This window comes from Nylanderia fulva, unplaced genomic scaffold (assembly GCF_048542155.1).
Source record: "Nylanderia fulva isolate GAGA-0341 unplaced genomic scaffold, ASM4854215v1 Scaffold1, whole genome shotgun sequence".
Classification (NCBI taxonomy): Eukaryota; Metazoa; Arthropoda; class Insecta; order Hymenoptera; family Formicidae; genus Nylanderia; species Nylanderia fulva.
The window spans coordinates 9833089-9860814 of record NW_028189192.1 but is presented as its reverse complement, the minus strand read 5'-3'; the positions used below and the strand labels follow the sequence as shown (position 1 = coordinate 9860814).

The 27726-nt window shown below is 39.6% G+C and overlaps 1 protein-coding gene and 1 long non-coding RNA gene across 5 annotated transcripts in view; one reads left to right on the top strand and one right to left on the bottom strand.

The window, feature by feature from the left end:
- Positions 1 to 27726, bottom strand: part of LOC114942112 (uncharacterized) — a 167243-nt gene that overhangs the window by 81116 nt on the left and 58401 nt on the right. The gene's annotated exons all lie outside the window — the stretch shown is intronic.
- Positions 1 to 27726, top strand: part of zfh2 (Zn finger homeodomain 2) — a 133775-nt gene that overhangs the window by 81796 nt on the left and 24253 nt on the right. For 2 of the 4 annotated variants that reach the window (XM_085481446.1, XM_085481448.1), the window contains exon 7: positions 22046 to 22116. The exons of the other annotated variants lie outside the window; for them this stretch is intronic. In XM_085481446.1, coding sequence (XP_085337572.1) covers positions 22046 to 22116 — 71 coding nt within the window. The remainder of the gene's footprint in view (positions 1 to 22045; positions 22117 to 27726) is intronic. 4 annotated transcript variants of the gene reach the window in all.

The window sequence follows — 27726 nt, the reverse complement described above, 5'->3', positions numbered from 1 at the left end:
TAATTTAATAAATGTTTGCAATGTGTTAAAGAATTTTAAATTAAATATTTTACGTATAGTCAAATATTTCAAATATATTGAAAAAATTATTCAATATAAATTAATCAATTGTGTTATAAAATTATTTAAATTGTGAAAAACTTTCTCATTCTATAATAAAGTGCATACTTTAGTATACGCGTCAGCTAAAGAAAAAATCTATACTATAACGTAAGATAGATTTGACACGTTTTAAAGTTTAGACTTGTGGAAGGTTAATACAGTTTCCTATAGTGAATCTGTCAGCGGAATCCTGAATTCGAGCTCGGGTGTAGGTTCCAACAGCAAGGGGCAATTCGTAAGAGCAGAACCCCTAATGACATTCTCCCGATCAAAGGAGGGCCACCCTCGGAATAACCAAGGAAATTTAAAACGCGCCCTTTTTTCAGCCAAAAAGAAACGAAGACTGACGAGGGTTAATGCTGATCACGTACCCGCGTACGCGAAACCCTTCCTTCCTCCTCTTCCCCGCCTTTCGAGAGCCAAAGCTCACCCCTCATTTTTCCCAATACCCAGTAGTACGCATCATCGATCAATTCGGACGGCTCGGAGAAATCGAGATACGCTACCTGATGCGATTCTCTCGTGAATATTTTAATCATTGTATGAACACAAACTTGTGTAAACTGCAACCATGTTGTAATTTATACAATTAAATTTTAATATAACACGCTATTACATATATTAATATAGTATAAAGTCATGTTAATCTCGATTAATACCTACATAATTGAATGTTATTTTTACAATAGAATATCAATGTTCGGAAATACGGTAAATGAAAAATAAATCAGAATTAAAATTTAATTTCTCTGTAATATTATTTTTAAAAATGCAATAAAAATATTGAAAACTATTGATGAAATTATTTAATATAAGGAGAAATATCTCTCGAAAAGCGTCTGTATTTAATGATAAACATTTTTATTCTTGTCGACAATTTATTTTTTTAATATGGTATATGTTAGTTAGAGAGCATAAAAAGAAGAAATCAAGCAACTTGAAAGATTATGAATGGTTTCGTTTTTGCAAACGTGCCTCGCAAATCCTGCGATCAAGCACCTCGATAACGAACGAACCGGTACTTAACGAACGCCCACGTGTCAACGATACTTAAGCGACGCGTACGCTTAATTTAAAATCCGCCTAGTACTTCGCGAGACGATCGTAAAACGTGTCCAGAGTGATCGACCTGTGGCTATTGATGTCACAGTGTACGCTCAATGGCACAAAAGAAGCAGAGTCTCTCCCTCTTACCGATCATAGCTGCGCGCACAAAGATCAGCTTGATCAAAACCGTCACGAACATCTGGATCCAACGATATTGTAAATACTCAATACTACTGGCGAGGGACATTTTATAATCAATCTTGATGAAGGTCTTGTATCGTCAATATTCACAATGTGAGAGATTATTAATTAATATTTTTAGATTGATAAATGTATATTATAATTTTATCATTTTTTTTTCTTTTAGTTATTATAAAATCGCGATGATAATTTACTCGAAAAATAGAGTTTAAAAAATGTAAAATTCTTAATCGTGCAATTATATTTTCTATATATTTATTTCAACTTTCATATAGTTGTATATAGTAAACTGAAAAGCGATATATGTGGTTATGCATCAATTGAGCATTTTTAACTCGTATATAATGGTCAATTCGCTCGAAGAAAATCGGAAAAAAAATATAATGTTCATATTAAAGTATTCACTTATCCTCGTTCATCTACCTTGAAATTTGCCTCGGAGGGCAAAACTGATCCATATAGTCATCGAGATTGCTAACGACTGTACGCAATCGTGCACGAAGGATGAAAATTCCCCCCTTCGTTGCCGATCACGTACGACGACCTGCTCGATCGGAACGTGTCACGTACAGATAATCGTAATGGCACGCATTTTACGGATAATCCGACTGTGCGCGCGAGATGAGGAACGCATCGGTATGCATGTATTCATAACAAGTCTGTGCATAATAAATCCTCTTGGCTTTATTTATTATTACGTAATGTTTATTAATATGAAATTCTCGGATATTACAAAACACTTTCTGATACAAGAAAAATCTCAGATTGTAAAAATTAATAATTTCTGGGAAAAACATTTCCATATACATATAAAAAAATTAACAAAATTTCTATATACGCTGGGATCGCGAAAGCGTAATGCTCGTTAAACATTAACGTCGATTCGCGATTTAATTCCGTTTATCCGCGACTTACACCGTCTGTTACCACCAATAATCGAAAGTGTCGATCCGACCTGGACGATCTGAGGAATCATCGGCATCGCTGCACGCGAACGATCACAAAGGGTAGGAAGAAAACTGCCCTCTTACCGATCACGTACGAAGATCCGCCTGATCGAACGTGCCACGAACAGACATCTGGATCGCGGTGCAACGTACAGATAATCATAATAGGAGGCGTTTTACGGATAATCCGCGTGCACGCCGAGTAAAGAAGAATGCATTCAGGTATATATCCCCGATGGGACTCACGGATACACCTCGTACACGTCCGTGTTGGTACACACAGGTGCGAGCACGGGCTATAGGTCCGAAACAACCGCGGTTCTGCTTTTTGTCCTTTTCTTCTTTGTACTTTCGCCGGAGCATTCATTCGGACGGAAAAAGAACGGTCGAAGTAAGAAAAAAATTGTCAGCGTTTCTAATATCCTTTATTATATTAAATTTAGAAAATATTCTGTGCAGCGCACAATTGTATTCGAATCTATTATTATATTTTACCGGTGTGTGCATGCAAGTGTGTATGTGCGTTCGAGAGAGAATTAAAAAGGAAATTCCGAATAAAATAAATTGAGTGACACTAAAGGCAACTCGCGTTCGAAATCTTTTGATAACAGTACGAAGCAGTAGCACTACGTATATAGAAATGACATGCATACGTGAAAAGTGAAGTGCATCTTGGAGCGTAACGAGGACCGCGGATGTATAGAAAGAACAGATCGCAGGAGCAAGCAACTTCTGTCGGATCTACATGACATGTATGTACATGATACATACGTGCGTGCATACATTAGTCTTGTGCAACGGTGCACGTATAAATAATTTTATGTAGCATCTCTGTACGCGCTCGTCACACGTGATTCTCTACGCGCACACATCGTCGCCGATGGAATATTTGAAACGAAAGAGAAAGAAAGGAGAGAGAGAGACACGGAGGAGAAGAAGACGAAAGAGAGGAGACGCGTCTTTACATTTCAAATAAGTCGACTCACTCGTACCCACGTTTCTTTTTCCTTCTTCGAAAGGGGAATCTCTTCTTTCCCCACCGACCTCTTATACGTATTCATTATTGGTACGCGCCTGATTATACCGCTCGAAACGTGCGTACCTGCGGGCCGAGTTCTCGTATCTGTCATAAATCAGCGCCAAATCGCGCAACCATCCGGGAATTCCTGATTTCGGATTGTCGCGTTTACATCCAGACGTTCAACATTGTCATTACAATTGCAATCGTATTGTGACGATGCACATCTCGCAATTTAATGGAATAATTATAAATTGTAATTTCGACGAATCCTTTAACATTACATAAGAATTTTCATGTAAATCATTAAACTATAGATGGTACATTTATACCAAAAATAGAAAATAAGAAAAAGTAAATTTCTTTGGAACAAAATTTCTGTCACCAATATTCGACTTTCTTTTAATGCTAGATTAAATTTATTAAATATCATAATAGATTAATATTTTCTGCGCCTTTTTTTCTAGTTTATGCATAATTAAAAAAAAGATTATTTAAGACTATACTTTTAATGTATAAACTCTGTAGAGGGAAGTCCCTTTTTCCATCGCGTCGTTTTATGCAAGGAATAAGGTTGAAGAACTCCGAGAGGAGCTCTGAACGAGTCTAACGAAGCCCAACCCAACTACCGCCCCGCCAAGGGCTGTCTCGTTATCTTTTACAGATAGGAAACCCACCCCCTTCCCCCGTTCCCATCGCCGCGTCGCCCTCGTTCGGCTTTCCACGTGGAGGAACGAGCGCCATTATCACGAGAATCCTTATTTATTGGGAATCGATCGCATTCAAATCCCCCCCAGGTTCCTGACGCTTGGACTGATGCAAACTTCTTTTTCTATAGAGAATCGTGGACCAGAAAAGGGATTTATCTGGTTCGATGCTATCGTTCGCGACATTGTTATGCACTGACGGACCAAGGAAGTTTCTTAATCGAAAAGCGAGAAATTTGTGCAACAACAAATTATAAAGAAAAAAAACCGATTAATAACTCATTAATCATCATTCTGTTTAGACAGACGCTCGGATAAGCGGAAAGTAACGTAGTTGAAAAAAATGTATGAATTAAAATCTTTATTTGAGAGATCCGTGTTAGGGGAATCTTTTATTGCGAAAAAATTCAAAGTATAAAATGTTTCTCCCTCGGCAAAATTCCCGATAACCAACACCGATAATCATTAATTCGTCACGAATGATGATAAGCACTACGACTCGGGGCTCTCACCCGAGCTTGTTCTTCAATTACGGGCGCGGATGTACCAGCGGTATAAAACAGGATTCAATGTTGGTATCCGGGCGTAAGATACACAAAGTAAGACGGACACCCGTAAAACGCCGTAAAAACAGGCGAGTTTATCTCGCGCAATCGTCACTTCTCGAGTCCGTTCGACGCGATGGCGCTCTTCGGAGCGGCTCTTACGCGCGCGAGTGCCGCAAAAAAGAGAATGACGACAATCCTCCGGGAACGTAATGCGGCAATAATTGTGCTTTTTGCCGACGAGACGACGGCGACGACAACGACGACCACGACGCGCCACACGAAAAAGAATTTCCGCTCGTGAACACCGCGTAAAGCATGCGGACCGGGTGACTTTCGTCGCGTGCGATTATCCCGTAAATGTCAGAGGAAGAACCCGTGGCGAAGAGAGGAGGGTGACGGGAGAGATCGTTGGTGCTTTTACGTGCCGCTTTTACGAGCGTCCTCTAGGATGCTCCTCCGAAAAAGGGACGTCTCATTCGGCCTCGCGCGGACACGAAGACGCTTCACGCGATAAGACCTCCTGACACGTACCCCGTTTCCCAAACTAATGCCTTTAACGATTCCATTTTACTGCGAGAGGCCGTATCCGGTTTAGTTATATATTGATTGATACGGAATAGCGAGAGAATACGATTGGAATCACGATGATTCTAGAGTGTCCCTCTCTGTGTCAAATAATACGTACAAAATCTTACAGAATATTCGAATACTCTGATTAATTCAAGTCTTTCCGAAACTTATAAAAAAAGTTTTTTTTTTTAATTACATCTCGACACTCGCGCAAACCGCCTGTGTCTGAATAATTTCATTAAATACAAATTGTCCGCAAAATGTAATATATATAATATCTTTCAGCTCATCCGCGATATTTCTGTATCGCTGTTGCGAGATGGGTACTATTCCGCTCGCTATAATGGAAGGTAATATATCTCGCGATCAATTTCTTACGCGCGTTTGCGTTTCGCGTATAGCCTCCTCCCTCGCTATCTTCTCGCGCGGGGATATTATTAAGAAGGGCGGCCCGGTGCGCGCGGGGGAGGATACGAGGGAGAAAGAAAATTGACTTGAAGAAAAACCCCGGCTTGGAAGGCTCCGGAGCTCGTGTGTAAACTTTTCTGAATTTCCTTAGGCAAATATTGGCCGGGCTCGCGGGCGCTCGCTCGCGCAGGGTCGTGCGAGGCGGTGGCTCTTGGGGGAGCCCTTAGGGCGAAGAAAATGAGATTTTTCTGCGAGAGAGCGAGCTATGCGCGGCGTACTCACTCAGGTAAGACGACAGTGGGAAGGGGCTCGAATTCGAAATTAGCTCGTATCGAGGTCGTGCACCGCCGCCACCCGTGTCTCGTATTACATGAGAAATATATATACATATATATATATATATATATATATATATATACATGTACATACACACTCAGACATACGTATACACCTCACACACACGTGTGCATCCGCGCCGTGCTCATAAAAATATTCCTTGATCGTCGCGGAAAATTTTGGATTCTACGAAAGGTCACGTAGGAATGAACCATCGCCTTGAGCGCATACGAAATTACGATGTACGAATTTTGTAGGAACGAATACAGAAATCTGTCATCTCGCAATCCTTCCGCCGTGATATTGTTCGTCATGCTACAAGAGTAATATTTTCTTGCAATCAGAATAATTAAAAATCTAAGCAAGCCAGAATTGGTCAACGAAATGTCAAAGACGTATCATTTAAATTAAAAAAAAAAACCGCAGATTATGGAAAGACAGATTTTTTTCAACATTTCAGATATTAATATAATAACATATATTCATTGCGAAATGTACATACTTCAATAGCGAATGTGGTAAAAAAATAAATATTATTTCAATAAATGATGGAGAAGTGCGTTAGAAACTTTGTAACAACAATCCGTCAAATTTCTTTAGAAAAGATCGTAACATGAGAGCGAGAACATCCTTAATATTGTTCCTCGGTATTCATCGATTATTGAACGTCAGCAGGAAGATACTTGGACAATAACCCGTAGGCGAATTCCTCCGAACTTATAAGGGAGCCTAGATTATAGCCGGGTAGAATAGTGGTAGTATAGGGCTGGAGGTGGCTCTCCCGTGGGTGAGGAGGGTTGCCGGTGGCTCGCTGTCGGGGGTGGATGGAACGGCAATCATCCCTACTTGATGAGTTTTTCTTATTTTCCCGGCGGAGTTTTAAAAATGGCCGCTTGGCATGCAAGTCTGCCCGCGACCTGGTCTCTAGGATTTATTTCGATTACTTTTTTCCACCCTCGCGTACACGAAGCCATCCGTGTCATTCTCCTCGTCCTGTCCGTGTCACGTTTACACACATTTATTCCCCGGTGTCTGGGAATTTAGATTCCACCTTCGACCGCTCGCATCTTTGTAGCATTCGAGATCCTATTCGCATCTCTTCCTTGGAATTCTTATTGTTATTTGGATATTGTTATTTGGAGTAAAATAAAATGACAATTATATAATAACGATATATTACTTCCTTCGTTTATTTTTTATGTTTATTAAGAGAATTGCATCTTTAATTTCGATCAGCCAGACTAGCTAGGCGGACAAGCGAAATGTTCATAGATTCTAGAGTGCTGTCATAGCGGATCTACACCAGACAGGATATAACAGGATCTGTATGTCCAGCAATCATCGAGCATTGAGCGAAAGATTACATTAGTAATAAGCCATTGATATTTCATAAGGCAAGATCCCGTACCACCGCGCACACGCACGTCTCGCGATCTCACGGACCTGTGCTCCCAGGAGATCTCAATCAAGGCGAAAAATAATTTTTATCCCGACCCACGTCGGCCCGCTCCAATAATCTTCGCCGACTCTGATCGAGTTTCCTCGCGCAATCGATGAAAGAGCGTTACCACGTATACACGTACCAAAATAATTCTTTCTCTTGAATTCTCTATGAGATGGCAAATTATCTGCATTTATACTATGTTCTTTCACAATTGCCTCAAATATATGTATATATCAAAGTATTTTGATATTAACGCAACGCGAGAAATATCGGTAGGTATAGAAAAAGTCATTATAGACAGGCTTTTTATTTCCAATTTATTTGCTATTCAGTAGCAATGTCGATTAATTCCGCGTTCCGCGGCGCAAGAGATACTTTAGTCCTGTCGGAAATTCGGAGAATGAAAATCGCATCCGATCGTCGTCCTCGGCGCAATCGAATTTAAACGAAAAGAGCTAGGAGACGCGAGCGCGTTTTTCTCGTCGTCGTCGAGCGGCGTCGAGATCATTAGGTAGGAAATCGCATCAGATAGAGAAAGAGGAGGCTGAATGTGCGACGAGCGTATAGCGGGAATCAATTTTTTGAAGGATCGTCGCGTTCACGAACGACAGGACGATGAGGAAGAGAGGAACACGAGCAGCCAGCGAAAGAGAGAAAGAGATCTCGTCGTTTCATCTCCTCCTCTCTTTCTCCTTCCCCTCTCGAGCTTCCCTCATCGTTTCGTCACACCTCCGCACCTCCTTTGTTTCAGCCGCTTCACCCTCGGTTTTTCATACGGCTTTTTGCCCGCGCGTTTCGCCACTTAACTCCGGTAGTGTCGCGTCATCGCCGTAGCTGTCCAACGATCACTAAGGACTTCGTGCGGAGATATTGGCGGTATGCGAGAGAGACGTCTGGTCCATCTCTCTGCCTTTGATACGTCTCCCCAGCTCCTTTTCTTGCCGACTTCTTCCTGCCTGGGATCTAATATCGCGAAGGTTTCGCGATGCAACGACGATCAAGTTAATCCGCTCAAGGCGACGCGGATTAGATTCATATTGTTTATTAGCACGGACGCGAAACCATTTCGCGTGTATAATGTAGTTATGAAGAGAAAAATATTATACATTTTTTACTTTAAATTATTTAAACTTTGTACGAAAAAAATTATCATTTTTATTAGAAATCTTGACAAGTACTGTATAGCAAATATATACATATATGTACTCAAATAATCAATATAAATCATATACGTTTCATTCGAAGATAATTGTCATTATTGCAATTAAGCTATGAGTTATCACGGTAAATATATCATGATGATTTTTTGTCTTACCAAATTAGAAAACCGCTGAAGCGAATGACGTACCGATCGCTTCTCGGCGATAAGAGGTGTCCAAAGAAAATAGAATCGGACTTTCCTGCCTCTTGGCACAACTATTGTTCCAAGCGCGGCGTGTCTTAACGAGACGAAAAGAATAATGACGGGATACGCGGAGAGCGCGGGACAATTAACTTAAAATGCATTGGCCTGATTGAGAAAAGGTTCGTCCGGGCGTCTGCCTGTCTGCTGTGAGCATGTCTGACAACGTCGAGCATAGCCGACTGAATGGGTCTTGGAATGCACCGCTGCCCTCCTCTTTCTCCTCTCGTCCCAACATACCGCCCGATGTATTCCCTTTATACGCAAACACGTATACCTGGGTCCCTCACCCACGCCATATATAGAATACCCGCGTCAGTGATGGATACGAACGAGGCATGAACGCCGACCATTTTGGAAATATTACTAATTAATCGTTTGTACGGTTGTTCGAATGTAATTCAAAAGTAGCGCCGCGGTATAGTTTCACTAATTCGAGAAGATAATTTTGTAGAGTAATTCGTGGCGAAGACTGACGAAAATCTATGAATCTATGACTATATTAGCGATTGCCGTAGCATGATTTATTAATTCGATGAAGAATCATTTCCTGCACGCGAGTCGCTCGTTTCTGTTAACTTCATTAACCGCGGATCTACGAAAATAAAAAGCAAGCGATCTCATTCATTTTATATCTCTATCAAGATCTTATTACGACGATCGTTTAGTACAATACATAAGTGATTTCTTCTTTTTTGAATATGAAATAAATGTCCTAAATAATCTTTTTCGTACTATTTTTGTCAATTTGGATATTTTGCTAAATTCGCTTTCGCATACGAATAATTCGAAAATATTAAAACATTAATAGTTAGCGAAACGTTTGTTGAGGGACTAATCAGATTTTCTGGTATACTTTTATATAGCTTTTCAGAATTGAATATAAAGTCAGGATATTTTATTTTATCACAAATTCATCGAGCGCGATTGCTGTTAAAAAATTAATACGCGCGCGAATAGATCTAGAATAGAACGCGTTATTATTATCATAGATGTACTTTGAGAGACAAAGAGAGACGAATGTATAAAAAAAAACCACTTCCATTACAATGCAATCTCCTACTCGCGATAATGCGGCAAAGAAGAGCGCGGTCGCCAGAGCCGCGCAAAAAGATCCTATTGAAAATCAGGGTTACGCGATTATGTGCCCGCCGATCCAGAACCCCCGGCCTCTTCCAATTATCCCGAAACTATTGTCCTTCCGCCTTGCGAGATCCTCGGTCAATATCTTCCCTTTCATGCCTTGGTTCCTCGCAAAAGGCGCACAAAGGAGCGGGTTCCTTCACGGCAGAGCTACGACGCACTGATTAAAAATTATCACCCACCGACTACAAAGGGGGCACTTGCCCACCACTCGCTGTCCCCTTTCCTTCCCTAGACCGCTGTTCCCCGCCATCTCCTGCCCTTTCTCGTCTCCTCCCTTTCTTTTTCCTCGCCGACACTTCGTCTTCTTATTTATCTCGCCCTGAAGTCTCCACGAAAGCTAAACAAGCCGCGGCCGCGCAGAGTTTACAGTCGAGGAAACTTGGCAGACGAATTAAAAGTTACTCTCTGCCCTCTTCTCCCGCGTAGAATAAGAGTTTCGATTTGTAGTGCGAGATGCTTATGTAAACGAGAAAAGAGCAATCGCCTCCGCAAATATTCTTGGCATTTCCTAAAGGCAAAGGTTTCGAATTTTTACTCGCTTTTAATCTTCGCTGGCATGTATATATGGTATATGTATAATAAAATTCTATTGTGTTTTAATTAATATAAAGAATTCTTTGTCTCCGATTTTCATTCCAAACAGAATGAAATTACGATGTAAATTAGACATTATAAATTACTTGTTTGTCATTGAAACTTTATTGAGAATAAATATCAAGCGATTAGACTATCCATCAAGATTCTAATTGCAACAGAGTGATTCTAGCGTTGCCGTTCGGCAAAGTATCTTGCATTCTCTTTTCTCGATCGAGAGGATAAAGTACCGGTGGATTGACAGAATTCTAGACCGTGATTCTTCACTTTCGCGAGACGATAATAAACGCGCGCCTTTCAATCATTATTTAATTCCCTCGCAACCGGTATTTAATGTGCGGTTTCGTCATAATGGCATGTTAATCGCCACAGGAGAGAAAACCGCTACCGCTGCCTCCGTACGAACGCCCTGGCTCCTCGGATCCTCCTCAGGATCGATCCTTCCCTTCTGACGTATACACGAATACGCCCATCGGCATTCACGAGCATCGGTCACGAAAGAGGCCGTGACTCGCGACGTGATTCGCACGTATCGTTGCCCTCACGATAATCCCAATGCCAGTGAACTTACAATCCCGAAGGAGCTCCGGGCTAACCGTCACTGAATTCCCGCACTCACCCAGTCATTGCTATCCGCTTTCTAACTAGCGCATCGATGAAACATTCAACTCGCATCGGTAATCACGATGCCGCGTTCAATCTGTTCAATTTTTATTTCGACTATTTAACGCCAATGAGTATCATTTTTTTTTTATCAAATAAAACTGTACAATTTAATATTGTATTTTTCTAAACAGTCGTTAACGCGGTCTTAGTCTGCTTTTAATAAAAATGAATGAAATATTATATAAGTAAATTTCTCGAATACGTCACACGAATGCAATAATTATGGTAATTTATTTCTTTAAAACTTTTTAGATTAGAACCTGAACTGAACTTAATTTAATTTGTATACAGATTTGCAATAGAATTTTCACGAAAGAGAGAATTAAAGCTATGCTTTGTTAAATTATACATATATATGTATTGGATCCACGTTGCGGTCAGTTCGACATGTGTGTAATATCGAAAATTTCGAATGCACCGCGTGAAAGGAGTCGCCAGTCAGTCGGAATATCTTTGGCACAGAATTATACCAAGGCATTGAAATGAGTTCTGAGAAGACGGGTAGAGGACTTCACTGTCTTAGGTGCCGTCCTGGAGTCCATGTGAAATTGATGACTCCTCCTAGCCTAGTCTATTGTATCCAATTTGCTAATTTTAGACAAAGGTCATTACAAAGAATATCGTACGGATTCACGTGGATTGCAAAGAATCGTTCCATATTCCATATACACTTTTAAAACACACTCATGTCACAAAAGCATACCACAGAATAACGGAGATTTATTAAATGGCAAGTGCGGTAAAATGATTTTGAACATGAATATAATTACATGAATAATAACAGAAATCATCGGGGTGTATATTTTTTAAGTCAATCTTTTTTTCACAGTACACTTTTACTAAATGCTCGATATTAATAATTTTTTCATTTTATTGTTATAATTATTCTTTCATTTTTCTTGTAATGTTCTTTGGCACACATGATTAAAAATAATTTCTCCCTTTAAATCTCAGTAATAATTGGAGTCACTGAATTTCGATATAAGGTGGAGAACGTGTGATTTGGTAGTGCACGAGTCTACCACCCGGCTGCACTATAAAAACCTTATCGGCGATCTTCCTGCGACTCGGGTGGGGACGCTTAATATTAATGTCTCCTCTCTCGCGGAGGTATCCTTGCATTCGTGCATACCGGGTGCCCCGGGAAAGAGTCACGATTTATTCCTGGCGCTTTTTCGTATCTCGATTCTTCTTTATAATTCGTCGAATTTATCCGGAGATTTAAACCCGCTTTATTAGATGATCCATAATTCGCGATAAAATTCAGAACAGAATTATATTTATAATTTTATGTCATGTAAAATACACACTATATTTAAAGATAAAATTCACATATATTCAATATTCAATGAATATGTGCATATCTCAAGATGCACATACATTAGAATATGCGGCGTATAAAATTATAAATATAGATCTATTTTGAATTCCATGTGTGTGTGTGTGTGTGTGTTGCAAATAAAAATAAAATATATAAAAAGATAAGGCTTCATAGTACTGTACTACTTTAATTAAATTTCATCTATATTTTACTTTCTATTTGTTTTTATATTTTTAATACTTTATTTTTTCTAAAGTTCCAAAATTGTTTAAATAAATATGTGTCCCGATGTAAAAAAGCGTAATGGAGCAACTGCATATACATATATTTATAATGAGATTCCATCGACAATTTATGCCGAATTAATGTGTCAATCGTGGGAGATAAGTAATCGCGATTTGATTCGTGTCAACCTTCGAACTCTCTCGTTTCATCCAGAATGAAATAAATCGGTCTTTGACGCAGCCTTGATCTTTCATCCTTGTATACCGAGGATCACCGCCAATATCGAGGATCGAAATCGTCATTAATTCCACGTGACTGTCCCGCCCCACCAATCGTTCCGGCGTTTCATGCTCCGCTCCGTTCTCTCTTTCTCTCTCTCTCTCTCTCTCTCTCTGATCGGGCATCATGACTTTTACCTCTAATTGCGAGTCACCTCGCCCAGGGACTTTTCGCAAGATAGACCGTTGCACGCAAAGGTCACCGAGACGTTTACGAAGGAGCAAATGTTATCCTTAGGCGCGATAATGGCCATCATGATGAAGTGGAAACGCTTGACACGTTGTTAATCAGGCAGTCAATGCTTCGTAAAAAGAAATAGATATACAAAGAAATATCAACTCCCGCGATCAGGATCTTCCTACGTAATCATGATAAATGCTACTTTCTCGAATTTACTTTAATCTATCGATATAACGGGAGGGATCATTATTTCCAAATACATAACTGATTGTAGAAACATTAGCGTACCCAGAAAAGAAGTAAAAATATTAATAATTGCATATGTAAAAACTTGATTTGTCGATACGATAAAAGCATGAAAATTATGACAATCGTGACGATAATTATATTGCGTCTTTGATATTTTTATCGATACAACCAAGACAACAAGTTCTTCGGTCACCCTATATAAAATCTCGTGGCCGCATATATAGCCGTGTACCAGGTACCAACCTCACATCCCCTGGTATAACGTATGAACACCACGGGCTCGAGGTAGTATAGGAGTTTAATTGGTGGTAATATGAATCCGCGTAATATAAACCGCCATCAGTCTCTCGGCAAGAGAGAGAGAACGAGCGAGAGGAGGTCCGACGGGCGGATCGGAGCAAAGAGCGAGAGAAGGAACACGGGGCCCGAAACGGTGTCTCCACCTTCGTAATACCGACGGCTCTTTTTATCACTGTCGCGAGATTTGGTGCTCTTTAAGCGCACCGATCGCTGATTACGCGAGCAATAATTCACGCAGGACGGACGGTACTCGGATACGGTAATCGGGATCTCTTATCAGATGCAAGCTGCGATCCTTTGTTGTTACCAGAAAAGGCCTTCTTTTAAGATCTTTTGCATTTGTACATATTTTGTCTCTAAATATAAGATATTTGATAATTATAATTATTCACTATTTAAATATTAGCAATAAAAGCTTTAGCTTTTAAAAGAGACAGAATTTAAAAAAATGATGTTGCTGAATTAGCAATTATATTGTCTGAAAAGAAATTTAAAAACATGCGATTGCTATGTGATAAAATATAACAAATTCCAACTTGAATCGTTTATCGAGATTATAGTGGGAAAAAAATCGGGAGTTGCGCCAGATCGCGAAGGCATTCAATAGAAGGGCGGTAGAAGGACTGGAAACGCTCAAAATCCCGCAGGGAAGCCCGAGAGAGCGAGAAGTCGTTGACAAAAAAAATTACACTGCTCGCAATTCTCGAATCGTGCCGAGAGAAAGAGAAAGAAAGAGAAGGGAGAACAAAGTTCGTTGACTTTCCAGGGACGCGACCCTAGTGCGATCGGTGGAAGATAAATACCCGAGCGGAGGAGGATTCCGGAGCATTTTCCTCCGGGAACGAACCGTCCCGCCATTCCTTAGAATTCTCTCTTTGCGCGCCCCCACCTCCACCGCATTTTCTCTAATGTATTCACAAATCTTCGTTTCTAACGCGACGTTATCATTCTCCCAGCAGCCCCGGCCGCCTCCACAAGCGAGTCTGGTGTGCTTCTCGCGTATACGTGCACCGTCGTACGCGAGTATGCGAACGGACGCTCTCCTTTTTTTCTACCACCCTCCGTCGAGGGGCGGAATTCATTTCGCGGCCCAACGCCCTCGTCTCCCACGAACGGCACCGCCGTTCGATTGCTTCGATTATCCTTACCTTATTCCTCGAAGCTCATCCCTTCAGTCGTTCTCCAACCACTTCGGCGTTGGAAGAGAGTTTTCTCCTTTTTTTCGATCTCGATTCTCGTTCCGTGACATCGGAAAGCGTCCCTATACGTCGCGACCGACCACGCGGACCCCGTCGATCCCGCAGATTCATCGCCGCAGGTATATCCCGGATGGATTTCACCTACCTCAAAGGGGAAAACTTTTTCCAACGCTCTCGAAATTTAGGAATGGAGGAGAATTAAAGACAGTCGCGATCGAAAAGTCCGCCCATAATATTCAAGTATTGTATATTCAAACGTAATTAAATTAATCATTATAAAGTTGTACATTCCGGATTTTATGAAAAAAAAAAATAATAATAATAATTAACGTTTTATATATTCTAAAACATTTTTCCCAAATATTTGAGATAAACTTTACTACACTTTATAAATTGCTGAATTTTTGAATATTTATTGGAATATTTATATAATCATTCTTAAATCCACCTTCTCAACATCACAATTGAAACAGTTACAATATCTTTCGAATATATAAGCCAAGCAACTATTTCCAATTTCGCTTACAATATCCAGCCCCTAGAACTCACTCGGCTTTTCATAAAACTTTACGTCTCCGATTACGTACGTCGTCCGAGCACGAAGAGGCGTATTCATAATCGTCGCGGGTACACCCAGGATATTTCGAGGGTAGAGAGATAGAGGAATATCCCGACAGGACAGCGCACCGGGGGTTAGGCGAGGGAAAAGGCGGGAGGGAGGTAAATTCGCGTCGTCATTCCGGAATATGAGATTTCCAGAAGCGTTGCCGACGGCTAGACGGGAGAGGATCAGGCAGGACACGGGGTCGCGAGTCGCGGGAGCGGAATTTCAGAAGCGGATAAGAGGCGGACGATCGCGCGAGCCTGGGCTCTTCCGTATGTAAGCCGCATAAGCGAACCTGCATACGTGTGCATGTGTGTGTGTGTGCAGCACTACGTGTCTACAACGAAAGAGGACGAAAGAGAGTGAGAGAGAGAGAGAGAAGAGAAGAGGACATTATTGGATTCTGAGCATTCCCGGAGTTATTAAAATTCGAAGCCAGTCGCGAGGAACACAGTGGCGCAGGTTTGCGCGGGAAGGGAACGAAAGGATCCAGACACGGGGTGTACGAAAAACCACGCCGTATCTTGCTTGAAAGCGGGGTAGAGAGACGCTTCTAATATTAAACCCACGATATGGGCTGCCCCTCTTTCAAGAAGGGCCCTCCGTTACCTCGGGCGTAACAGCTTGTTCTCCCGCGCGACCGGCTAACCGCGAAGAAGAGAATAAGAAATGGAGAGATTGCGTCCCGGAGAAGAGACACTTAACAGGGTAGAAAGTTAGCCGAGGATTGGCCGAGATGAAGAAAATCTCGTATATGTACATATACTGTTTGTACGAACACAAGCTTACTCGAATTTGTCAAAATATAATTTACCCCAAACGGAATTAATATATGCCACCATTTTTTTTAATTAGAAGATTCACGCAATATATTAAAAAGATATCATCATATTTTCTGCGGTAAAACTATTTTTATATACTAAAACTAAGAATAGACTGCTCGCGCGAAATTCGATTATATTTTAAAGACATAATCTTTGTTTATTGGGCAATAAGTATTAAATGATCCACAAAAAAGTGACGTTTATACCGTAAAAAGCTAATGACCAATAAATGTGATCGCATTTGACTGCGTTGTATATTTTATAGTTGAATTCTTTCAGAAATCTTTGAAAAAGTTATTATTACATTAATCCGACATTTTTATTATTAAGGCCACTGTCATAAATCGATCGCATAAATTTATTAAGACCTTGCGAGCTAAATCCGGTGATGTTCAATGTCCGATTCGCCGTGACCCCGCAACGGTTTCCACCGCACATTTTCCTTTCGCTTTTAACATAAACGGACTATTATCGAGAAGAGGCAATCGATCATCCGAGCCAATAACAAATGTCCTCGTCGAAAGTAGCTCTCTCGACGTCGCGACAAACACAAAAGACGACGGCGAATTTTCAAGAGGGTCCGCTGAAGGGACGTCCAGGATTTTACCTTCATAAGAACCGATTTGGGCAGGGTGGGGCCGGCATAGATTTTACCTACGGCTAAGCCACGGCGCGCATGTGAGCAAATATATAGAGATCCTCGGCGTAATCTGCGTAATCGTCGAATGACGTCGTTCATCGATCATGTCGCGACAATAAACCTAATATGATTTAGCGCGGCGGAGCAATATGGAGAGTTGACCGAAACGCGTACGTGATTACGGCGATTCCATTATTTCGAAAATACATTGTATGTACACGTGTGCCTATTGTGCGACGTACGATCGCCGCCAATTGCCATTTATACGCGGTGTTTATCCGTATTTGCGTAAGATCCGTTAGTCATCATCGCGCATTGACGTTCGTGACAACGCAGTTTTAAACATACGTATCTCAGTTATTTTTAATAACAATCATTTTTATTGTTACCGTTCGCGGTTAGCAGGGTGTGTATTCTCGGTTGCGTGCGCATTAAAATATTAAATGTCAAGAAAGATAGGATACAGAGATATAATAGATTACTTAAATATGTAAAATTAAATTATTGCGGCTTATTTATATCATAAGACACGTTAGGTTTTTTAATAAAGCACAAAATTCGTCTACGGCTTTACTTCTACGATTCTTACAGAAATATTTATTTTCATTAACTTATCAATAAATAATGTTTGTAATACCAAATCGAAAACGCGGATTATTCATGTTTTCGCAGCAACGAAATGTCGAATAAAGTTTGTGGCAAATATAGACGAAACGATGATCGCAACAAGCTCGTAAATTTTATTAAATTATATAGGTTCAACCGAAAGGTTTGATCCTGCAAGACTAATTCTCGTTATTCGCAGCACCCTTTGTTGTCGAATAAATCACAGTGTTCGTTTTTTCTATTCTCTCTCTCTTACCCTCGAAACCGATCGATTGATTGCATTATCCCTCTATTCGTAAGAGAACAATCTCTTTAAAATTCTAAAAAATATAAATATATCCAAATATCTTCAAAAAAAAAAACTTTAACACATTTGTACGACTTTAGACTCTCTTAAAATAAGAATTACAAATATAAACTTAATTTTTCCCGTTTATAATTTATAATTTTGAAGTGTCAAAACACAATATATTCGTTGAGCTAATTTTCTCGCAAAAAAGGCTGCAAGAAAATTTCATACCGTATTATATATAAAAACCGAGCATACAGATGAAACCGTCGAGATTACGGGACGCGAGCGAACCCTCGCTTTTGATTTTTGAGCTGGCATTGCTGCCTGTCGGCCCGGAAGGAAAGCCTTTTAGAGAGTTTTTCCGCCTGGCAGGACCTACCGAATATTCTTCGTTCTCGGGCGAGAGATGGCAGACCTATCCAATCCGCTCTTTCATTTTCGTGATTGCTGTTTTAAATAATTGCATCTCTCTGTACCACTCCCCTCCAATTCGTCCGAGCGGTTTGTACAACATATATAATACTTTCGTTAATCCTCTACTACATCATTCATTCCCTTTATGCACCGACATGAAATGGGTCTGGCTTTTTAATTAAATGCATGCGTTGAACAGAATCTGTTGGCAAGCATTTCCGGAGTATCCTGCCAACAATCAATCCACGAAAATCGCGGTTGCGAATTTTCTATAATATTGATGATGCATTTTTTTACAAACAAATGAATAGCATTGAAATCCATTATTCTGGCAGAGAAAGCCAGCATAAGAATTACAGATGAGACGATATGAACCGTAGACACAAATATTTTAGATTAATGAGAATTTTATAGGATCGAAGTTAATAATAATTTATATAATAGTTAGAAAATTTTCTATCTGATTAGAGATGAGAATTATATCAAGAAATATAAATTCGAAACGTATCTTTAAAAATTTAATAATATTCACAAATTTTTACGAATATTCGCTTAATATCTTTTCTATCTTTCATTCGTTATTCCGACTAAAATTCAAACTCCTTCAAATCAATTTTTTGCCAAAATAACGTAAAACTCACACATTTACAATTTCCAGAAAATACCCCTTGCAATAATCCCTACATTGTGAATTAGAAGACGACCTTTTACGAAGGGTGTGTTCCGGACCGGATCAGAATGCGCGACGAGGTCTGCCGTTAGATATTTTTTAACAAGCTGTCACAGGGGGAGAATATAATATTTCTGTAAAGCCAGGCATCTTTCTCTTCTTCCTTCGGCCAAACTTCCCCTTGAACTTCAGTCACCGCACCGAACCCCATAAGCGATCGATCGTCTTGGGGTAACATCGCCCTTCATTGTTTCCGACACCCCGGAGCCAGCGGCGGGGAAAAATTTACATCGCCGTACGTTTTCGATGTAGCACCCTCTTAGGTCACCGTAAACTCGGGGCGCGGTGATAATACGGCTCGAAGCGAAGGATGAAACCTCATCAAGCGGCACCGGCTAAGCGTCGAGAAAATCATTAAATATTTCACAAAATTACCTCGAGGTGTTACATAATGGATAACTTGCTTAGTGCTTTCAATTCAGCCACCGATGGAAGCGTTGATTAATACATCGGAACGAATTTCTTCGTAATTGTCTTTATGCAAAAACAGCAAATTGCTTCTCCGAGAATGGTGACAAATATTTCAATTAATAAAATAATTAGAGATTTCGCGCGTTAAATTCCGGAAATTCCTTTATCTCTAAAAATGAGGAAATAACTTTTGGAAAACTGGATCCAGGGTGTGGACGGGACAAGAGTAAGACGGTAAAGGAAAGAGTCGGAAGAAAGAGGAGACTCTAAGTATCATACATAGTGGCAGCAGTCGTGCGAGATGGTCCTGGATGGTCCTTGCGAATCGCTTCGCGGAGGTGAGCCGCGGGAAACAACGAACAACACACGAGGAACGAAAGAAGTAGGGAAAGAAGGAGACGGACGGATTCTGGCGGGACGGGTTGCAGCAGAGAATCGGGAAGAGAAAGAGAAAGAAAGAAAAAGAGAGATAGAAACACGCCCCGAGCAAGTGCTAAGCTCGATGCCGAGAGCGCCCAGGCTAAAGCCCGAAGGCAGAGAGAAAGAAAGGTTTTATCTGCTCGCAGTTATTTATCGCTTTCCGTTGTAGCGGTGGCGTCGGGGCACGACCAATCAGAAGTCAGTATCCCCGGGTACCAGTCCGCGCCATCCGCATACATTATCGTGCGGAGCCTCGGCCATTGTCTTTCCACCGTTGTAAATCACATTTTATTCCCTCGCTTACGGTTTCGTTTTATTTATTTGTCGGAGAAACGTATCGCTACCGTACTCGTGGCCAACGCGCGCGCACACGCCTATGCATACGTGAACACGCGCACAAACAAGCGTACATGGGGATAGACAAGAGCGCGAGCGTGTATTTGTGTAGGTGGGCACACGTGCAAAATCGAGAGACACGTATTTTACAGCATGTGTGCGAGAACGCGCAGACGAGTACAAGCAGAAAGAGAGAGAGAGAGAACAGTGCGCCCCAAGTTGGCTTCGCCTCTTGACCGCAGAACGTGTGAGAGGGCGAGGGAGACCATAGAGGACCGCAACGAACGACTTCGATTTTTATTAAACACCCGAGCCCGACCGTCGTCGACGACTGTTTAACCAAATTCCATCGCGAGATCATCCGGCCGCGTGCTGTACAAGAGTCATCCCAATGCTCTTTTCGTTTCTCTTCACCTCACCCTTTCTTATCGAATCGCTCTTGTTAATCTGCTCGAGATAGAGAAAAAAAATTGGAAATTGACAAATCTAACCAGATTTTCGTAAAATTATCCCAATAATTATATCAATAATCATTACATTTGCAAACATGTATGCATTTGTAAAAGATGAAACTATTCTCCGCGGTATGAACTGCTTTCTTCTTTGAAAATCTATTTTTGTAATAATCTTTATAGTTTGAGAAAACAAAAATTAAAATTTTAAAAAAATCTTTTAATGACACATCTATTTAGATGTTGTAATTTATAACGTATTCGATAAATAAAACATTCGATTTGAAACAGGAATAAGTAGCGCGCTATCTAAGAAAAAAAATTGATTTAATACAATCCATCGAACAGCAGACTTTATACACGTTGTTCGTGCTATGTCTTAATTATACGTTAGGTTGTTGCATGCAGATACTTAACTACAGCGTTGCCATTCCGGCGAAGCAAAGCGTTTCTCGCTTCAGAGTCGAAGGTCGAAGGGTAAAAATGTCTGCGCAAAGAGAAGGATTGATTGCTAGCGATCGTAGAAATCAGAGACTCTAACAAATCTACGATTTATTTGTCAGCGCTCATGACTCCGGTCATATTTAAGCGTTGTAACGAAGAACTTCACACTCAATTTATTTGCTTGCAACATAGTAGATAGCTGATGTTAATGCATGGAGGATGTTGAAAACGATGCTTGACGTTCGACATCCGCATTATCTATTTAAATGTAGCAACGCTGCGACGATGACAAATATATATTTAAGAACATTAAATATATGCCATTAATCTAAACTAAATATATGCCAACAGACAAATATGTATTTTCAAATGCGAATCAATAAAATTTAAACTTCATATTTCAAGTTCCTTTTTCGCTTTCGACAGTAACATTTTATTTGACATTTGACAATTTTTCAAAATTATATATATTATGTAAGATAGGAAATTTTTCATTCTCAATAATAGTCTTGCTAATATTCTTCCCTACGTACAAGATTTTCAGGGAAATACGCGCTAATAAATAAATTACGTGTCAGTGTTGCTACATCTTCTAATAGTAGTAGCCAAGTAGAAAGTGTTGCCTATGACGATTTGAATGAAGTTGTGAAAGAATTCTACGCATTGGAGGTGATGATGGTCGAGGCGGAGAGAGAGTTTGGCCTGTAATTCCGTTTTTTCAGGGTATAAATTGGGAAAAATAACAAAATACAAGGAACAAAACAAAACGTTTGTCGATCGAACGGTGTTTCGCGAAACCCTTCGACCTGCTTCCAAGTCCAAGTAGAGTTCCTTGGCAATGCGTGATTCTGTAGATGTCGATCCAACCGCTTCCGATTCCCGCTCTGAATTCTCCATCCGCGAGTCTCATTTTTATAAAAAAAAAAAAAAAAAATACATCGAAGCCTAGCGCAATGGAATAAAATGCCAAATGCTTGTGACAGTTTCAGCGGTGCAAGTAGACCATGCAGGCCAGGCTCTCTCCCAACCTCAGTCGCGTCCTGGCCATCAACAGGTCAGTACGATAAATATTATTCAAAGTTATCAGTGTATTCCCCCGTCCGATAGAGCCACGATGTAATCGCGATTTAAACGAGTTTATATCATTATACGAGATATGTGACTGAGGTTGATAAACGTATATAATTAAATGATAAAATGCAAACTACTCTGTCTTATGCTAAATAAGACCTAATTAATGATAACGACTTTGCACATGGATTTTACACACACGTAATATGTATATATGTATATATGTATATATATTACGGTAAATATTTTTCTTTGATGGAAAGTTTAATAAATTAAATGTGGAATCTCTCGAAATAATGAAATAATAATAAAAAAACACTTGCTTGAAATTTTAAGTAGTATACACGTTAACTTCATCGTCAACGCGTTTCTTACGTGGATCTATCGGACATGTATTTTATCAAAGTGCCAATGATTAGGTAAAAAAGTTCAGCAAACGCAAAATATACGCCGCGAATTTCCAACAAAAAGAATTTACAGTACGCTTTGAAGAATTTCGCATTAGGACGAACGACGTACCGCCTGGCGCGCGGGTTCCGAAAGAAAACTTTTCGCCCCTAGCGATACGAATTTGTCTCCCCGCGTGACACACACATATATGTACATATATATATATATATTTCCTTTTCTCTTGTCATCTTCGAAACAACCCGCTGGGCCGATCGAAGGGCCGCCCGGAATGAGCATGGAAAATCGTCGTGGGGGAAAAGAAAGCATAAGGGTGGTTCGGGTAAAGGGCGATCTCGGCAAAAAAAGGTGAAACTTTAAATCGCTGTAATTCGTTTTCATGGACGTCCGCCAAATCCTACACCATCTCCGGTCCTAGCATCCTGATCACCTTTTCGAGCCCCTTCAAACTACATATAAGCGTTTTTTTCCTGCCTTATATTCGCGCGCGCAACTTTTTTCTTGTCTGCAAAATTAGCCCTAACTTCGAATCAAATCCTCGCCTGTGGAATCATTTTTTCTTCAAGATAACTTGAAATTACACTCTGATACTTGTTTTAAATTTCTCTCTTCCCATCTTGATTCGGTATATACCTTTCTGATTCTTTATTTAAATACGAGTCAGTCGCCCTTCGATGCAAATGAGAGCATCATGATTTTTTTATTTGCATCACATTCACGCGATTAGAGAGTGTCTTTTAACGTAAGTTTTGAAAACGATAAACATCTTACAGCTAACTGAATACTTCTCTCTTTCTCTCTGTGTCTACTGCTTTATATTGATTATTAATATTATTAATATTAAGTATATAATATATTTCAGTGTATGATATCTATATAAAAGATGATTTATTTGGATCTAATAATCACGAACGAGAAACCCGAGAAAAAATAGAAAATATCAATTTTATTTTAAAATTCTGCCATTTATTAAAATCTCTCAGAACTAGCATAAATTTAATAATAAATATTTGATAATTTGAGTATTTTCTACATAGAAAAATACTTATTTTATGCGGAATAGATTAAAATATATCATTCAAATATATTCGGATTTTAATCATACCGTAAAGTTTGCTATAACAAAATGTAGTTTAAATAGACAAATGGTTATAGAATAAAGTCTAGCTTGTGCCTATGCGAGGTGAGGGAGAAAAAAAGGGGGGATAAACATAGTATAATCGATAGTTATAAACGTACTGCTTCTATGGACACAGAACTACTCGTTCGATTGCTTTGCAATAATTTATATGCCTGCTTATGGTTCGATTTTTCTAGATGCGTCAACGTTACGCCTATACAATTTAATATCCTTAACTGGTATCCAATATTCGGTTATTTTCGATATCGTTTCGATTATATAATAAACAAAATTTATTGCAAAATAATTTGCAATTTTTTAACAACACAATTGATCGATGAAATGTTAAAATGATTAATTCGAAAATATTTAGAAAATGTAAAAAAATTATGTAATATATATTTAAAATTTAATATAGTTATACCTTCTGCCATTGTGTCTATTATAGCAGAAATTCAATAATGACATTCCACGATCGTGTTAGATATCACCCAAGGCGACTATTCGTGAACTCGCATTTCGCACGATATTTCAAATAGTTACCGCGCTTGACGGGCATCCAATTACACCCAGCGTTGTCATTATCGCCCGGTCACGGTATCCCATCGTATAAGAGTAAGTTCTTCGACAAACTGGAGAAACGGGGCGGAAAGTCAGGTGGGATCGCCAAGCGGGGATGGTGTCAAGCAAGAAGGAGAATCCGATAATGAGACGTCCTCGCTTTGAAGTCCGCGCCGCCGCGCCGATCGAAACGGTTGCGAAGACGAATCGAAACCGAAGAGAAGACGAAAGGAGAGACGAGGAAACGTGCGCGCGCGGAAAGATGCAGTCGCAATCCTTCCGGAGAATTGCGAATCTTGGGTGTTCGGTGCGCGACGATCCACGCGAGAGTGACGTATCGACTAAACAATGTGGCACAGTTCGAGAAGACACGGCGCCGAGCGTGAAAACGACATCCGATCGAAATGGCTATCCGCCTCTTCCGCATTGCCTTCGTCCTCCGCCCCCACGTCCTTCGGATGCTCTTCCGTGACTATCGCGACTCGTTGTCTCGACTCTGCGACGTGTACCGAAATGTCACGGCGAGGCACGCCGGCCCGGGTTCGTCGTCCGCGCGCGCTCGTCCGGGATTAAATCGTTCGGGAATAAACGTCTCGAATAGAAAGCATCGTTAACACGCTCGCAACGAGGAGAAAAGAAATTTAAACAAGCGTTGAAAAACAAGCTTCGAAACTTTTTAGCTGTATTTCGTTGCATCGGCCTGTGCCAGGTTCTAATGTCTGACACAAACGATTCATATCTACTGCATTTTCCTATTACTAGCGATTTCTTTCCTTTTTTTCAATAAAAAATAAGAGAGGTATCTTTAATTATTTTTTAACTCATTCTTTCTTCAATATTATATGTATATCTTTGCCATTAAAATTTGTTGAAAACGATACTTTATGTATCATACGAGTTTAGAATTTATGAAACATCTAAGTAAATTCGAATAAACTCGTGTCCAATCGTTTTCGAGAAAATAATTTTGTCTGCTGCGATATACGCATGCATACAATATATATATATATACGATTTTTCTCTAAAAAGATTATGATGAAGGCGTGTGCAATTCTTTTATACGCACTAATATACGATTCAATACTAGTTTCACTGCACACGATCGTCAAAGCAAACGACCACTGTGCACTGTGCGCAAGGTCAGGGGTCATCCCTGACCCTGCCACTTTTCGACCCCTCTAGAAAAAAAAGTCTGTAATGATCCCTCGTGACATGAAGCTATTTTTTTCGTCGCCTCCCACTTGCGCCCACCCTACACCCGCAAATGACATGCCCCCGCAATGCAAAGAAGAATAAAGGAGCATATAATCGGCGCGCATACGTGGAACCCTATAACGTAGGGAGGGAGTTCACCCCGTCGATTCTCTACCGCCGTATCAATAATAAGAGCTCTTCATATATACACGCGAACGTGACTTATCTTTTCTTTCATTTATAATTCCGCAAGAAACAAATTAATAATATTATCGTCTTCTTTTTAATTTTGAAGGAAATTCTATTATCAACAAAAATATTGCTTTAAACATTTAACGCTTATCTTTTTAATATATAACTATGGTGATAAAGATGCTAAGAACGATAGCAATAATAATTGTATATATGTCTTAACATAATAATGAATGATAATAAAAAGAATTTTAATATTAATACAATTATGATTGTTATTCTTTGTTTTTTGAATAAATATTTTACTTTAATGATACATGTAACTATATACAAACGTACAATCGTGTATAATCTAAAATTATTGAGGATATGCAAACTTTAGAAAAAGTTTTCTTTACGATATATTTTTGCTTGCTAATAAATTTTGCGAATCATCGACGTCGCTACAACAGACAATCGCAAAGTGCTTCTTAAATATTAATATTTATTATCCCTCGCTCGGGTATCCGCTATTATCCGGGTGCACAGGAACAAGAAGCGGTCAGTGGAAACCGCCGATAAAAGTTTTACTTGTCCAATGATTGTAGCAAGCGTGTAGTATGCAACGTAGTCATTTGGCGAAATGACGATCGCGGGAGAAATAAAGAAATAACGCGAAAAGTTTCCACCGTCATTCGAAGCCTCCCTGCTTTCGAGATGCTCGACCTGTCATCGACTCGGTCTTCGCGGTATAGCAACCCTCAGTTCCACCTCGTCATTAGATTATGTATAACGGAGTCACAAGTTTATTCGTGCGTGGCACGAATTATATAACATGATAAATTTCTATTATTCGGTTAAAAAATTCTCTATTAAACTATTATTGGATTAAGTTTGTTGAAGTATAAAAGTAGGTTTACAATAATAAAATAAGAAAAAGAAAGTATTGGTTTAAAAATGTTCAAATGTATTACATATAATATTCATATAAAGCATAATGCGTTTATATATATGTATAAGCAATAATCTTAACGATATTTTTTTCATTTATATTTAATGTAAATAAAATATTAAAAAAAAATACTTTTGATATACCGAATTCAGATATACGTGTAATTATATTTCTCTCCCGTATTATATGTATTGATGATTTATTAACACGAAAAAGTCTGACGATTCGAAATATATAAGCAAAAAATCTACACACAAAAAAATGTTCGACAGAATACCACACTCACACCGCGTGTGAAGCGGTCCGTACGAAATATGCCGCTTCCACCCCACGTGAAATGATCGCCCACCCCTCATTCCGACTCTTCTCACTACGCTCGTCTGTATCACGCATGGTTATTAACGTAAAAAAAGGGCAGGCATTAACGCCACCCTCCTGGCTACCACCCTACCTCGGTACCATAAATATAAAAAACAGCCCTCACCCCTAAGATGTCCTCTATCATCCGTGTCTGAACACGGCGCGTGAAAAACATGATTCGAAACCGACATATGGAGTCCCATTGGCCCGATGGCAATGACGAATGTTCGCTAGAAAAAAAATATTGATTTTGCAGCACTGTGTTTAATGTTGCGTCACTTACTTTAACATTATAAAAATTGTTTCCAATATTCTAGATGCGATATTATGTAAGCATTTTTATAACAAAAAAATGTTATTTAGAATCTGTCAAATTGATTACCTTCTTTTAATATGCAATTTTAAATTCTCTTTCTTAGAAGGCTGATATTGTGTGAAAATTTAATAACTATACAGACATAAGCATATCACATGGTCAATTTATGTGTGTGTATGGATATATCATATATGTATACTGTACACATATTAATTTGAGATATAATAAAATATTGTCATGAATATTTGACTAATAAACTTATATTCGTCTTTGCAAAGATTAAAGATATATTACTGATAAATTATGGACAATATTCCATATTACAATAATTGTAAATCAATGAACGACTTATATACGACGAAATAATGATGGAGGATATCGCGTAGCTTCATTCTTCGCACGACGATGAGGGAAGAGGGCTCGATAGATGGAAAAATCGTTCTTTCCAAGTATACTTGTACGTGTGTTGTGTGTTGCCAGGAGCGGTAATAAAAAATAACCAAGATATACA